A 16,427-nucleotide genomic window follows, 5' to 3' on the forward strand; every position below is an offset into this window, starting at 1 on the left:
TTGGAAGAACTGTCTATTCAACTCCTTTGCCCATTTTTTAATTGGGTTATCTTCTTATTGTTGAGTTGTAAGAATTCTTTATATATTCTGGATCCTAGATCCTTATCAGATTCATGGTTTACAAACACTCTCTTCCATCTGTGGATTGTCTTTTTACTTTCTTGACAGTATCATTTGAAGTGTAGAAGTTTTTAATTTTGATGAAGTCCAATTTACCTATTATTTGGTCAAGAACTGATTTTTGCAGAGATACAAAAGTTCATCTCCCTTGTGTCAACTCGGGACAACACTGAAAGGCCATCCCAGCTCCAGAGCTTCCAGGGGACTGGCGGAGACCTCTGCATATGGTGGTCTAACTTCTCCCCCTGCTTCATTCTGCTTCCCCGAGCTCCTTCACAGGCATTCCTGCTAGTAGGCTCACCAGTAATATTCAGCATACTTATCTCAGAGCCCCAGAGTCTGTTTCTTGGGAACCCAACTTGAGGCACTTGGGATGTTTTCCCAATGATCTCAAGAAAAAAAAATTACCTCGACTCCATGGTTTCAAGCCCTTCTGTGACATGGCTCCCGCCCAAAGCTCCAGCCTTATCCTTCTCTATGCTCTCCTTATGCTCTAGGATCCATCCACACTGAAGTACAGGAGCTTTCTCCAAGAGGCCACCTTTCTAGCCTCTGAGCCTCTGCACTTGCTATTCCTTCTTCCTCTCACCCCAACACCTCCACCTATCCCTTCACCAGGCCAACACCCATCATCCATCCAAAGTAAGGTCTTAGCTTACCACCACTTCCGCCAGAACACTTCTCCTGACCCTTCTGTATGAGTCCAAAGGCTTCTTTATTTACCATAGTGTATGGTGATTCCTTCTTTACTATGCACCATATCTGTAGAGCTGGCTCAGAGCCTGACATCCAGGAAGAGCTGGGCAAATATGTATTGAATGAGTTAATATATATGGAATACACCCAAAGTACAGAAGCAACCAGAGAACGTGGTGACTAACTAAAGACTGCCTCGAGAAGGGGTGCACAAGAGGCCAACAGGGGGAGGGCTCCAGTGATGCAGGCCCAGGGTCTGGAACCCACTTCGGCACCTCCAGGTCCCGTAGTCAGCACCACAGCAAAGCCCGGCTCTGATACTCCTCCCAACCGTGCCCACCTGGGCCTTCTTGAATCCACCTGGGGACGGCCCTCCTGCCTTCACAGGATCCTGGTATCTAGCAGCCTCCCAAATCCAGGCAGGAAGTTTCTGTTAGAAGCTGCTAGAAATCAAGGGCGCCCGGGTGGCTCAGTTGGTTAAGCGACTGCCTTCGGCTCAGGTCATGATCCTGGAGTCCCGGGATCGAGTCCCGCATCGGGCTCTCTGCTCGGCAGGGAGCCTGCTTCTCCCTCTGACCCTCCCCCCTCTCATGTGCTCTCTCTCTCTCTCATTCTCTCTGTCTCAAATAAATAAATAAAATCTTTAAAAAAAAAAAAAAAGAAGCTGCTAGAAATCAAACCACCCTTTCTGGGACATACATAAAATCTCCTCTGGGTGCCTGAAGATGATTTTATGGGCTTCCTTATCAGGGCTGTGCAGAAATTGCAGGCGCCGAGACAGAGAGTTCCTTAGTGAATTATTGAAATAGGAGGCCAGGTTACATTAAAATGATGGATCTGGAGCTGAAAAAATACATTTGGATGCCCTCTGTAGCTCCAGGCTTTCCCGCCTTGATCCCCTCACCTCAGATCCAGGCTGCTGTTTAAAGGTGGAGGTAAGGTCTGGATCCAGAGGAAGGCCTTTGAGGGGGCTGTTAGCTCCCCAGAGTGTGGGCTCCCTCAGGGTTGGAGTCTGTGCTGACCTGTCTGTCCTCAGAGGGTCTGGAGAGGGCCTGCTCATGGGTGGACAGGGGTGTAAATGCACGCTAACTCAGATTCAAAGCTCTTACCCAGCGCGCTATGTTGTCAATTGAGACCAGGTCTCCAGGCTCCCCCTCCACCCTCTCTACACCACCCATAGCCTCCTAGCCAGGTGCAGGGAGGCTCCAGGCCTCTGCAGCTCAGAGCCTCTCATCCTGCTCTGTGGCCAGGGCTTGGGCCCCAGCAAGAACAGACCTAGGACAGCCGCTTGGCAGCCAGACCATGCACATCACTTTCACGACCTCCTGCAGCTCAGCACAGCCCTGGACACCACCTAGAGGGCCACCATTAAAAGTGAGGACATCCTGGAGGACAAGAGGACAAGGGAATTGGGAAAATTGCCTCTAAGAGACCAACACCAAATCTCACCCGCCCCTGCCTCCCAGTTTGTTGCTCAGAAAGATTTATGGTGCTGCCTACATGGGTCACTCTTGAGATAAAGGTCATTGATCTTGCAGCTGACAGGCCTCCTCAATCAGCGCTTCAGGGAAACTTCCACAGCTGATAAATGAGCTGTCTCTAAGGCCTCAGTGACGGGCTCCTAAAGGTCTGCATTGCTTAGGATTTCTCATTCATCCTGCAGGAGAGCCAGCCGCCCCTGATGCCAATATAGCAAGGGAGACAGCTGAGTGAGGCTCCGAGAGGAGACTTCCAGGCCCAGCACTGCCCCATGGACCCACTCAATCCCCTCAGCAGGTGCCCAGTGCAGAGGGAGCACCATTAGCCCTCAATAATGAGGAGCCCTGCATAAGGTTAGTGCTCAGCCAAGGAAATGTCAGGGGCAGAAGTGGGAGGATGGACAAACTGGTGAAGAGGGACCACATGGCATTTGGAGACAGGCGGCTAATAGGAGCTTTGTACCAACATTGCTCATTGCCTACCCAATGTCCATGCTGCCTTCCTTCTCCCAGGTGCAACTCTTGCGGTCGTTTGGAGCAATGTGCCCAGGTAAAAGCCTTTACCTCCTCTGACTCCCCTGCAGCTGAGGGCCCTTCTGGAAATCTAAGTGGTATTCTACTAGGGGTTTCTGGAAAGGGCTTTCTTTCCTGTTACAGGCACTGCCCCTTGTACCGTCCCCTTCCTTCTTTTTCATGCCTTTGTGCAGATGTGGCAAGAGCTGTGGAGCATCTCTCTTGCAACATGTAAGGGATGGAAGATCAAAAAGATAGGAGGACCTAGGATCCCAATGACAGGATGGATCTGCTGTGCCCATCCCGGATTGCGGACCTCTGGACTCATGGCTATGTGAGCACCCTAACCCGCTCTGTGGTTAAGCCACTGCAGTCATTCTGCTGCCTTGTGGACCCAAACGATCTCGGGTGATGGAGTCCAAGCTCTGGTTCTGGGAATCTGAGCAAACAGCTTAACCTCTACCTAGCTTGTTTCCCCATCTGTATAATGAGAAGTGGTTCTTACCCCTACGGCTAATAACTCACCCGCAGAGTGTTCCACATGCACCTGCCCCTGCCCTGAGAAAGCGCCCCTGGTATACCCCAGGTAGAGGCATGCTGCTCAAAGTAACACGGGCCTCACTGGGCTTTTATGAGAAACAAAAAATTCCTTGAAGTTCCGTAGTAATATAAACAGTTACACATGTGTTACTAATTCTCCATTCCCGGGAGTCAATGGGGTCAAAGCTAGGAAGATTCTGCACTCCTGGAGCAGAAAGTGAACTCAGAGGAGACATGCCCCCATCCCACTCAGAGGGAAGGAGAAAACAAAGAAGCCGAGTAAGTGCCTGTGGAGTAAAAGCAGGCCCTTCTGCCCTGCTGCGCTTCAGGGCCTCCTTCAGAAATTAAACCCCAGGGGCGCCTGGGTGGCTCAGTCGGTTAAGCGTCTGCCTTCAGCTCAGGTCATGATCCCAGGGTCCTGGGATCGAGCCCCGCATCAGGCTCCCTGCTCAGCAGGGAGTCTGCTTCTCCCTCTGCCCGCCACTCCCCCTGCTTGTGCTCTCTCTCTCTCTCTCTCCCCCTCTCTCTCAAATAAATAAAATAAATAAATAAATAAACCCCAGGTGTCCCGCCAGCCCAGACGGGACCCTGGGACAGAGAGGTCGTCTCTCTTCTGTCTTCCTTCCCTGCACCCACACCCCGGGCTCGGGGGGTTGTGTGCAGTCGGGAGGCTCTCAGCGCTGTCGCTGCCCGAGACTGGGTCTCCTATTCAAGAAGCCGCTCTGCAGGCCCAGCCTCCCCGGGGCCAAGAGGGTCTGCCTTCCATATTTTAGGGCCTTCTCAAGGACGCTTCACAAGCTCACAAAAGCGGACGCTGAGAGCTAGAGCCTGGCTCAAGGCCATGCCATCCGCTTACCAGAGGTCACGTGTGAACCCGCATCTCCTGACGAAGGCTTCTGGCTTGAGCCCCTGGGCTGACTGGTGTTCTGCCACTTTAAGGAATGACTCCCCCCACCCCGCCCCCGCCTCCCTCTGGGTCTCGGTGTCTGTGTTTCCGTAGGAGCAGCGTCTCGTGTCTGGCTGTATCTGCACATGTGCATGTGTGCGTCTTTCCCATTGTTTCTGTTTCCCTCTGCTTGTCTTCCTGTGCCTCATTCTCTTTCTCTTGGTCTCTCTCTCGTTTGGCATGAAACTCACACCCCTTTCCCCAGGTCTCTGTGAGTTTGTCCCCCCGTCTCTGGGTGCACATGTGTCTCTCGCCTCCCCCACCCCAGCCCCCACTAACACCCCAGACTGAACCAGCTGGTTACCACCACTTGGCCCCTCCTCACATGCCTTCTTCTCCTGTAAATATTTCCTCAGCGCTAACCGAGTGCTAGGCACAGGGCATAACCTCAGAGTCAAGCAGGCCGCGTCCTCTGGGAGCTCAAAATCCTCTTTTCCAAATGTGGGGAAGGATCTGGCTAAGAGGCTCCCACTTGCCCCTTGGGCCTCTCTAGCCTGGAGAGGAGCCTGACCCCTCTGAACTGCCTGCCTGTCACCTGGAACAGGGCAGGACCAATGACATCCTGAAGGATCCTGGGACGGTCCAGTTTGTTCACCAGGGGGGGATCCCATATCCCTGAGCAGGTGGATTTGAGAATTGCCGCCGAACCAAGTCCCCAGGCCCACTTAATAGGAGGCTCAGCTGCCGTATGGTGAAGCTCAGCTGAGCGGATCATTTTACTCTTCCGATCGGACTCCTGGCGACCACAGTTACTCAAGAGGAGGAGCGGGCAAAGGAACAAGGCAAAGCAGCCATTGGAAACATCCAGCCTCCAAAAGGCAATGCCACCTCCCTCAGAGGTTGTCACTGGGATTAAAGATCAAGTTCTAAAGTACTTAGCAGGGTGTCTGGTACAAATAAGTGGCCACTGCTACTACCATCACAGCAACAAATAGGATTATTTACCATTGACAGACGATGGGGACATCGTTGGTCCAAATGGCCCAGAAAGCTGGGCTTCAGTATTCTTCTTGAGCCATGTTTGTACTTCCCAGGGACTCCTAGGTGCTTTTTAGCACCCCCTCCTCCCCTCATGACCTCCTCGAGGATGCAGCAACAGATGCCTAAGGACACAACTCCAGAGTACAACCAATATTCTGGCTCCATTCCTTTGCAGCTCTGCTACCTTATGCAAGTTATTTAACCTCTGTGCATTTCATATTTTCGTCTGCAAAAGATAATACTAACTCAGCAACCCATGATGAGCATTAAATGCACTGAAAGAAGTAAAGCACTTGAAAAGTGCCTGGCACATGGTACATACTCAGTAAATGTTACCTAGTATTATTTCATATATGTTGATATTTTAGAAAGAGGCATTTAAAAGTTGTACATATTTAATAAAATATAACTAATATTTGTATATGTAATAAAAGCATTGCATCTATGAAACCAATAGGTCGTATAAAAAAAACTTCTAAAAATTGATGTTTATTTATAGCCAGATGTGTTTCCTCTTCTCCGTGCCTGAGACCAGCACACCCACCTGACGATGATCACTGGATAGATGCCCACACCACCAAACACCTACTAGAGGGACTGGCCTCTCTGGGCCTCCCTGAAGGTCATGGTGGGTGTGACACTGTGCTCAGGCCAGGGAACAGAGACCCTGGGACACAGACCCTGTCCAGCGGATCTTAAAGAAAAAAAAAATTTTTAATCTGAAGATAACGTGGGAATAAGACATGGTGGAGAGCCTGGACTATGGAAATAAAATCCTGAGAAAGGTTTTCACAGTTCAGCTTTTATTAAAATTAACAAAGTATGGGAAACTAGAACTTGATTCCTGTTGAAATAATCCACTTGAGGAACGGTTTCTTCGGCTATCGCTGTAACTGATGGAACCTACGACAAGTGTTCTTTTACAAGATAGATGGGCTCTAACATCCAAGCAGAGAATAGGAGATCAAGGACCTTACCGATGCAGTGTGTTCACAGGGTATCAGCGATCAAGTCAGGTTGCCTGTGGACAACCACATGGACAGAGCACCCACACAGACATACACATTCAGCATCTTAAGTCTTCTTTCAACATATTTTATACATCATATACAAATTAGACAAAAAGTCCAACCGGGTCCTTTATTGCCACTGAAAAATGGGGGGAAATAATTTTCAATCTCATAGCCAAAGGCAAGAACGTAGTACTAGGGCAATTTGTTTCTCCAAATGCCACAGTCACATGCATTCCTGCCTTGGCTGCTGTCATACCCACGAGTCACTCAGCCCCACGACAAAGGCTGTGCAAGGGCTAAGAGGTGGTGATTATCCACTATAGAAGCCTCTTCCATTCCCAAATGTCGAAAGTGCTGCTGGCTCACCTCCTCGATCACACTGCACACACAGAGTACGGCCAAACATGAGGGGCTTAGGACTCTAAATAGTGCAAACACTTAAAAAAAAAAAAATTCCAACCTCCTTACTTCTCCAGGCAAACAAAGCCTTAAATACTCCAGCTAACTGGAATATGAGTTTGCTAAACCTCCCAACCTGATCCAACAAGGTGCAAATGGGGAGCATGGAGGCAATTCAAATGGCACCTGTCCCAATAATAATAAAAATAAAAAACTGTTTTAATGAGGCTAATGGCAGATAAATACATAAAATAGAGCCTGGAGTGTAGACACAGCTCAAGAAACAAGTTTTAGGGGTAGTGTGAGCATCTGTAAAGCACATGCTTAACACATTCTTAACGATCATGAGGACTGACCCCTGTTTTAAAGTCCATAGAGAAGATGCTTCCAAAAGGGACATCATCCAGCAGCAAAGGCCTTTAGCTGGTGGAAGCTTCCGAAGAACAAGGGGCAGAAAAGAATGAGGACTGGTTTGCCGGACCTAGGAAACTCCTAGGAGTATGCACTGTAGGGCAGGCCTTTCTGTGGAGCTTCTCCACGCCACAGCGTGCCAGGCTCAGCACCAGGCAGTGAGAGCCACCAGCAGATGGGCCAACCAGCCTCCCCCCTGCAAAGAGCGGGCTCTAAAAAAAAATGGCCAGGCAATATAGTTGGGTAATTGCTGAGTCAGGCTAAACGTTAGTCCCGAAGCAATTCCAGAAACACCAGGGATTGTGTTTTCCAGCAATCTCCTTTGAATATGGTATAAGAAAGAGGACTCAAAGTCAAAAAGACTCATCTATCTGGAACTACTGAAAAATCAGTTTTTGGAGGGTGACAAGCAAAGGGAAAATAGCTACAGGCATGAACTAGGAGAGTGAATGACTTACGGAACAGAACATTTCATTATCATGGATAATAAAAATCAATTCAAATATCCTAAAAAATTATCTTATAAAAATATCTACATTAAAAGTTTAGCCTGAACGCTATAGCTTCAGTTTTATAAAAAGGCAATCTTTGAAAGGCTCTGGCTCAGGAATATCCAAACATTACACAACAGATATCAAAGTAACACAGCTCAAAAAGCATGTCAGGGGATATTGCAACTGGTCTGTCGTGAAACAGAATTGAGTATTCTTATTGCATAGCAGAAAATGAGGTCAGTTTCATTTGCATAATACTGCAACTTTTCAGAAGGAGAGATGCCATTAGGTACTTAGGAGAAGGAACTTTGGAATTCAGAGTCTGACTTCTGTGTTGTCCAAATCAGTATCCAAGCGGCATCTAAGCGGCTTCTAACCTTGGGCCACAATTCCATTTCATCACTGTGATCAGCTTTCAGATACACCACCTGCAAAGCTGCATTCACAAGCAGCTACGGCCACCCAAATGGGAAGGGGGGGCAGGGGGTTTGCCTACCAATGTGACCAGCACAGACTTGAAATCAAGTCAGCTGTGTTCACTGTGGAGAGAGAATCGTACCTAGTGATAGAGAGACAGCAGGTTTTAAATGGCCTCTGTGGGCAGCTAGAGGCCGAACAGCTTTTTGGTGGTGATGTACCAGTGTTGGAGGCCCCATGAGAAAGGACGGGTGAGGAGGAGATGAACCTGGCCTCAGCAGTACTACAGGGGGTGGGAGGTGGGGGGGGGGGGTGCTTCCCGGGAAGGGAGACATGAGGTGCAACCAAGAGCAGAAAACATGGCTGGCGAGCCCTCAGGGAAGGGACCCGCTCTGGGCAGATAAAAAACAAGAACCTCCCCCACATATGCATCAAAGCCCAGCTCCTAGGTGTTGGGAAAGAGGGTGGGAAGTTCACCTTTAGTCTGAAATTAGGAGCTGTGTGAACAGCACACATGGGACCCCACCCCCCAGCCTCATCCCCATCAGAAACCAAAATAAAGTCCCAAACTCTCCTCAGGCCGGGAGGAAGAACATTTGCAACAGAAAGCTCATCCCATCAGCCTCCAAGCCAAGGCAGAGCTCTGAGACCACAGCCATCTCCAGGGCCAGGTGAGAACACAGCACCCAAACGAAGGCATGCCTTGAATCCGTTGGAGACTTCGCCTCCAGGCCCAACAAAGCTGGATATATCAGCCTCTTCCCGAAGCCACTAAGAATTCCGGATGCCTTGGGGCTACCCTCCAAATGTCTCACTGAGATAACATTTGCTCAACATCCTCAACATCAGAAGACGTTTCTTCTTCAAGAGAGTTGAGTGTTTAGTGCACAAAAAAATATACAGTAAATACACAAAGCGGCCAACTAGCTAGGGAGGCTACCAGCTTTCTAGCTGCAGGGGTGAGCTGGGGGGGATGCCAGTCTCCTGCAGTATCTGCTTGGAAGGAGCCCAGTTAGATCAGAAGTCCCACATCAGGTTTCATAAAGCCCCTTGACTCCTGTAAGTGGACCCCCAAATCAGGGAGCATTAAAGCCCAGCCCCCATGATGTGAGCATACTCTTCAGACACAAGACCTTCCCTCCTTATGCCACAAATTCCAACATAAGTGACTTGCAAGTTGAGGAATGGTTTCACGTTTCTTTTTTCTTTCTTTTTTTTTTTTTTTAATGAAAATGATTCCATGTGCCCTCAAATACCCACCCCCGCCTCCAAATGCTTAAAGTTCTGTCATTAATTTTTACCTGTGAATTTGCAAAGCTCTCACCAAGCTTCTCTTTTAAAATGCAAGTATCCCTGAGAGAGATCACACATCCAGGGCATTTACCACCATCTCCTCCCTCTCAGGAAAAACAAGGAGGAAAGGAGTATTCTTAGGGTTGGAGAGAGGGTACAGACCCTGGAACAGGGGGAAAGCACAAGAAAAGGAAGACGAGGCCCTCAGACAGACTTGACCATCGCCATCTGGTGCTGAGGGCCAGCCCCAGCTGGTATACTCCTTTGAAGTCATCCATGTCCATCTAGATCACATATGACCCCCAAGGCAGGGGCCAAACTATCTTTGGGTTTGGAGGTATGGTGACCTTTTATTTATCCTCCAAACCAGAATACTTCTGAGAGTAAAATGGGATGCTGTGAAGAATTAAGCCTGGATAGTAAGTATAGATGGGGAGTGTCCCATCCCAGGAAAACCCAGAAGTAGGATCCTCTCTGAGACCATTTTAGGCAGCAACTGCCTTACCACTTTGGTTTGTTGTTTTGTTTTTGTTTTTCATGTACGTATATGTATTTTTTTTTCCAGTGTGATACTTGGGGCTTCTCCAAAGAGCTAGTTTTCCCAACAAAAGAGACACAAAATCTCCCAAACCTGGAATCCACAACCTAAAAGACCAGTGGCCCAAGGACTAGGCAGTTCTCATCTGCTTCCTGGAGGAGAGCCCAAGGAAGAGCACCCAGTGGAGGGGCTGGGGGCCCCATCTGTTCCCAGTTCTAGCACACAGAAGACACAGTGCGGATTTAAGAATGCCCAGCTCTTCTTCAGACCGTGCCAGGGGTCAGAGCCAGTCTGTAGGCATGGTCAAAGCAACGACCCCACCAGTCACCAGTCATTTCTGGACACTCCTGGCCTGTCCAACCAGACCTCCAGAAGACAGCAGCTTTAGTAATCTCGGGGTTCCCATGGGGCACATCCAGAAGAGAGGTTTCTGTGATTTGATTTTTAGCACAGAAGGATCAGTAGTAAAGAAATCCAGTAGATTGTCACACATCCCCCAACTTAGTGAAACACCATGTTCTACACACACACACACACACACACACACCCAGGTTCTCAGGTATTCCAGTAGAAACACACAAAAAAGCCCCCAGGTGCTGCCTGGAGCTCTCAGGAACCCACTGCTCAGGGGGGAGGCCCGAACACCTCAGGGGGGCAGGGGGCGGTCGCCAGTCCCCACGCCGGACGCCACTTGGCCACGTCGGAGGAGGACACTTCTCGCTCCTCTGCAGACTCTGGCGGCGAGTGGCAGTCAGGGTGCTGATGTTCTGAGCCACAGGCAGCACCCCGCCCCTCCTCCACCTCCTGGCCGTGGGCGTGGGGGTCACAAGGGCTTGTGAATCACAGCGACACCTAAGGCGAAAGGGAGAGAAAGTCAGCTTCTTCAGAGGTATCCAGAGTGCCACAGGGTTCATGAGTCCAAGCCACCCTAAAGCCCCAGTCAAGGGAAAGGGGCCCGTCGGTATCCAAGCACCGCAGGGCCCGAGAACTCGGGCTGCCCGTGGCGGGCTCGTTCCCATTCTGACGCCCAAGTCCCGCAGGACACTTGAACCTGCACGCACAGTCCTTCAGCACCACAGCTAGTGGTCTCCCCTCGCGTCATCGCGGGGACACGGTTCCTATCGTAAGGACTCCTTTCCCAAGCCCAGAACTCAGCCTCACGACACGGCGCCGGCACCGGACGCCTGGGGGCAGCTCCATGGCCCTACCTCTCCACCACTGTAAGAGAAGTGACAGTGATTCATGCCTACTTTTACAAGACACTGAAATGAACCGCAAAGAACCGTGAACCGACGTCATGCAAGTGAGAAAAACTGCCCGTCAGTCCTAGCTCTGCCACCAGCTGAGCTGCAGTGCGGCCTCAGGCAAGTCCACTGACCTCTTGAGGCTCAGCTCCCATACTGTCTGATGTCACCCAATGGAAAGACCCCTCCCGTGCTAAATGCTGTACTGGGAAAAACAGTCCAGACATGTCTGTCTGCGTTACGATTTCAGCCAAAGTGAACCATACTCCACGGCTAACTGTGTGAATCCACAGATGACCCAGAGTGTCTCTGGAAGGTGGCAAACGCTGTAGGTGGATTCAGCCAACCTCCCCTCTCCTTGCTGTCCGCGACGGCAGAGACCAGCATGTTATCGACTCAGCTTCCCAGACTGCCTTGCAGCTGGCGTGCCGCGTGCCCCGGGCCTGGCCCAGACCATTGTCAGTGCACGTCTGGCCGGGCTGCAGCTTTGGCTCTGTCTGCTGCCCGGCCTGGAAGAAGGCTCACACACGGCCCACGGCGGTGGCAGCTATCGGCAAAGCCGACAAAACAGGAGAGGGAGGGCAGACCTGGTTTTTCAACGACAGCCTGAGCCCTAGGCCAGCCCTGGACTTCTGGACTTCCGTCTGCCTGAGACAGGTATGCTCCCTCCTTACTTAAGCAAGTACCTATCTGCTCCTCTGAACAAAATCCGAATTTACAGGTGAGATCTATTGGTACGGTGTACCTGACTGGAGCCTTACTTTAACTTATTCCCACGACTATAAAATCTTCTGGCTGCAGATGAGATTGAGAGAACACTGCTAAAAGAAATGCCAGGATACCCCAGGGGTGAGATTCTGCTAAGACACCCACTGCATGTGAGTTCTGGATAAAGGTGCAGAGAGAAAAGCTCAGAGGTGGGCAGCTCCACGGTCCCCAGACCCAGATGTGCTGCCTGACCTTGACAACACCTCACCTGAACCTCAGGACTCTTTTGTGGGGTAGCCCCCTTTTTTTTAAAGCAGGGTCCTGTATTGCTTTTTCATATAAGCAATATATAAAATTGCTTATATAAAAACAATATATAAAAATGCCTCCTCTTTTGGGGGCACCTGGGTTGCTCCGTCGGGTGAGCATCTGCCTTCAGCTCGAGTCATGGTCTCAGAGTCCTGGGATCAGGCCTTGAGTTGGGCTCCCTGCTCAGCAGGGAGCCTGCTTCTCCCTCTCCCTCTGTTTGCTACTCCCCCTGCTTATGCATGCTTTCTCTCTCTCTCAAATAAATAAAATCTAAAAAAATTTAAAAATAAAACAAATAAAATAAACCTCCTCTTTTGACTATAAAAGTGAAATATTCTTAGGGCGCCTGGGTGGCTCAGTCAGTTAAGCGGCCGATTCTTGATTTCAGCTCGGGTCATGATCTCAGGGTCCTGGGATCAAGCCCCACATAGGGCTCCCTGCTCAGCGAGGAGCCTGCTTGAGATTCTCTCTCTCCCCCTGCCTCTGCCCCTCGCCCCGCTCACGCACGCTCTGTCTCTCTCAAAATAAATAAATAGGGGCGCCTGGGTGGCTCAGTTGGTTAAGCGACTGCCTTCGGCTCAGGTCATGATCCTGGAGTCCCGGGACTGAGTCCCGCATCGGGCTCCCTGCTCAACAGGGAGTCTGCTTCTCCCTCTGACCCTCCCCCGTCTCATGCTCGCTCTCTCTCTCTATCTCATTCTCTCTCTCAAATAAATAAAATCTTTAAAATAAATAAATAAATAAATAAATAAAATCTTTCTAAAAAAAAAAGAGTAAAATATTCTCATTTTGGGAAATTTGGGAAACAGAGGAACACAAGGAAAAAACATTTTGACTCCCTTCATACAAAGAGAATCACCATTATCTTCTTGGACTATTTCCCGGCTTCTAAAAATAATCGTGATCATCTACCACGGAGCTGCTACCTGCCAGGAGGCACTGTGCTAACTAAGCACCCTCCAAACAGTTCTGCACAACAGCAGTAAGAGACTTGCTATGATTTTTTTTTTTTAAAGATTTTATTTATTTATTTGAGCCAGAGAGAATGAGAGAGAGAGAGCACATGAGAGGGGGGAGGGTCAGAGGGAGAAGCAGGCTCCCTGCCGAGCAGGGAGCCCGATGCGGGACTCGATCCAGGAACTCCAGGATCGTGACCTGAGCCAAAGGCAGTCGCTTAACCAACAGAGCCACCCAGGTGCCCGAGACTTGCTATGATTTTATTCTCATTTTACAAATGAGAAAACGAGAAGTTCAGTCAGACCGATCCCCTTGCCCAGAGTCCCAGGCCAAGTGACAGAGCTGGAACTCAAACTGAGATCTGATGCCAACATCCCCTTCTTTGAGCAGTCGCTACTCAAACGTCCATGATGCAGGACCATGTGACTGAGCTCGCATGGTACATACCCTGTGCATCCTCCCTTTTAAACCCACAGCCTGCCACAAACATGTTCTCATGGCATTAAAAACGCTTCCACTGTACCAATAGTCCACAGTTTAACTATTTCCCTGGTGTCAGACATTAAGTAGTTCTCAGTTCTTTGCTATCACAAATAATACTCCAAATGAGTAACTATCCATCTGTCTCTGCATGCAGGCAATTTCTTTAGATTCTAAAAAAAAAAAAAAAAGGATTCAGTCAGTCAATGGAGTTGAAGACAAATTGCAAGTTTGCTTGTCTCTTTCCCACCTACTTCTAGGTGGACAGACAATGAAGAGGTAGACATGAAATATTCAGCACATATGTGAAATTCTAACCACTTACACCTAAATCTTGCCCTCTCATTAAGGTCCACTAGGAGCCAAGAGAGGACCCCTCACTGGCCTCACTGCCTCGTACTCGAAAATGCCCTGCTCTTCCCACAACAGTATTGAGAAGAAAGTACTAGTTCTAATAATTAATCTTGAGAAAAGAATCACTCAAAGACCAGCATGCCTCTAAAATCTTTTATATTTAGTTGAGAAAAATCCTAAACAAGAGAAAAAAATAAAATCAGTTCATTGCAACTGAGGGCCTGTGTTGACAACATGGGATACAAGCCCCTTCAAGCCTGCCCGGCACAACCTTCCTTTGCCCTGGATCCAAACGAGACGGAATGATTGATCTTCTACTGCAAAAAGGGAATCAGAATACCACTGGAGTCGTGATGTACACTAAAGGAGATCGTCGTTGGCAAATACTTAGGGCCGTGCCTGGCACATTCTTATGTGCTCAGTAAATAAGCGTTAGCTCTAACTATTCCAGTTTCTGGAAGACGAGGTACAGGTTGCTGAGCTGCATCATGGGTGTACGAGTCTGTTGTCTCCCTACAGACCCCTGTTGTCAGCAGCACCAACTTCGGTCGGACCTCCCAAACCTCACCGAACCCATCACACACACTCCCCAGCAGCAGCATCGCTCCCTACTCCTGCCTCCACCTCTTGCCTGGAGTGCTTTCTCCCCCTCAGCTGGGGTAGCACAAAGGACATGGGCTCAGGAGTCAGACCTGAGTCTGAATTCTGACTTTGCCATTTTTTAGCCATGTGGTCCTGGGCAGGTGACTTTGACTCTCCAAACCTCAGTTTCATCACCTGCAAAATGAAGGACACAGTCCCACTCACCCAGAGGGTTCTTGAAAGGATGACAGCTAATGGGTACATTGCACCTAACACACCGCCCTTCGGCACAGGGAGGGAACCCCTGGCAAAGGGCAGCTCCCACCTTCAGAGTTGATCAAGCCTCATTTCCTCCAGGAAGTTCTCACCTGTCATGCCTTAAAATACGGACAGCACAACACATTCTATTGAGAAGTTATGTGTGTATTGCCTTGCATGTCCTACTTCATGTAGACAGATCTTATCTTTCCCATTAAATCTCTGGAAAGCAAGAACTGTATCTTAGTCTACGTAGGAGCCCAGAAATGGCAATGAAATTCTAAAACCTCTTAGGACAAATGAGAGCAGTTGGAAGTGGCTCCCGGGAACACAGGTGTTAAAAAGAATTCTGGGCCTACATTCAGGCTCGCTGGGGAAACCCGTGCTCATTAGGGGTACCTGTCGTGGGTACAAATGACAGATTGGTGACACATGACAATTATCCGCCATCCCTGGAGGAGGCACTTAGCCCCAAGTTAAGCAAACTTACCTCCACCTGTGCAGAGGTGGGGTGGGGGTGAAGGTGCAGTCGGGGTGCAGTACACTGACCTGCGTAGCTCCGCCCCGTGCTCATGTTGGTCGGTAGCAGCATCCATTTGTCGGTGACAGGATTGTAGTACTCCACCGAAGCCAAGTTGCAGGATCCATCATCCCCTCCAACCACATACAGGAGCCCATTCACTGCACAGACTCCTGGGAAGTGGAGGCCACAGGAGACATTACACAGGAGCCCCGAAGGGGGCGGAAAGGACCGGAAACAAACGTGGATGGCCCTGGAGGCGCTCCTCCTCCCCTTCAAGGCAGCCCAATGAACCGGCTCCTAGGTCTGACTTTGCTCAGTGGGAGAGCATGCCAACAACAACCCGTGGGGCCCAAGAACCCCCCCTTTCTAAGAAGGTCCCTTCTCTGACCAAGGAGCTCTCACTGCTACATGCTCCCATGGACATTCCTGGCCCCTGACCCTATAAATACCTAGAGCGTTATCGGTATGGGCCCCTCTCTACTGGAGCCTGCAGACCTCCCATGCGCAGACTGAGCTATGCTCAGGGAATCTCACACATGCTACTCCTGCTTGTAAGTTTGCCCTGATAAAGGCTGTTACATCCATACTGTGTGGCTAATGGTTATATCTGTGATGCCTCCATGTGACTTAGATCTAAACCCAGACGCAGTTTACAAGGCATTCCTCCCACTGATCTCACGGAGAGCTGGTTTGAGGGCAAAGTCTCATGCTGCAGGAAGCCAGGGGTAGGAAAATGCTATTTTGCAAGGCCATAGTCTAATACACTATGTCTTCTTTTAAAATTACATGAAGGGGTTAATGATGTTCAAGAAACAGTAATTCTAAGTACTGATGAAGATAATCTCAAATACTGGTGAGAGGATAAAAGGTACCACTTTCCTGGATGGTACAGAAAGCAAATATGCTCCCTCGGGCTCAAAAATTTCACTCCTGGACTTACAAAGAAATAATTTGAGATGTGTGCACTGATTAGCCCTAGGACCATTTACAATAACAAAAACAGTATTACTGATCAAAAAAATGGAAATAATGTCCAATAGTAGATATTTAAATTGTGATATAAATATCATGTAAATCTATTTCTTGTTATAAAAAGATAGTCATGAAAGATTGTAAAGTGGATTAGAAAAGCAGGTTATAAAACAGCATTAAGTAGGATTCCACTTTTGCTAT

General features: G+C 49.2%; 1 protein-coding gene across 10 annotated transcripts in view; it reads right to left on the reverse strand.

Annotated features, from left to right (window-relative positions):
* Positions 1–6,060: 6,060 nt before the first annotated feature.
* The window catches only part of KLHL3 (kelch like family member 3), a 279,538-nt gene continuing 269,171 nt past the window's right edge, over positions 6,061–16,427 (reverse strand). For 9 of the 10 annotated variants that reach the window (XM_035014193.1, XM_035014194.1, XM_035014192.1 and 6 more), the window contains one exon: positions 14,625–15,424. In XM_035014193.1, the coding sequence (XP_034870084.1) occupies positions 15,171–15,424 (254 nt within the window). In that variant the 3' untranslated portion in view covers positions 14,625–15,170. Of the gene's footprint in view, positions 10,692–14,624; positions 15,425–16,427 lie in introns of those variants that run through there. The other variant, XM_035014190.1, reaches the window with a different exon arrangement.

The sequence above is a fragment of the Mirounga leonina genome, unplaced genomic scaffold, assembly GCF_011800145.1.
Source record: "Mirounga leonina isolate KUSES-001 unplaced genomic scaffold, KU_Mleo_1.0 Mir_168, whole genome shotgun sequence".
In the NCBI taxonomy this organism is placed as follows: Eukaryota; Metazoa; Chordata; class Mammalia; order Carnivora; family Phocidae; genus Mirounga; species Mirounga leonina.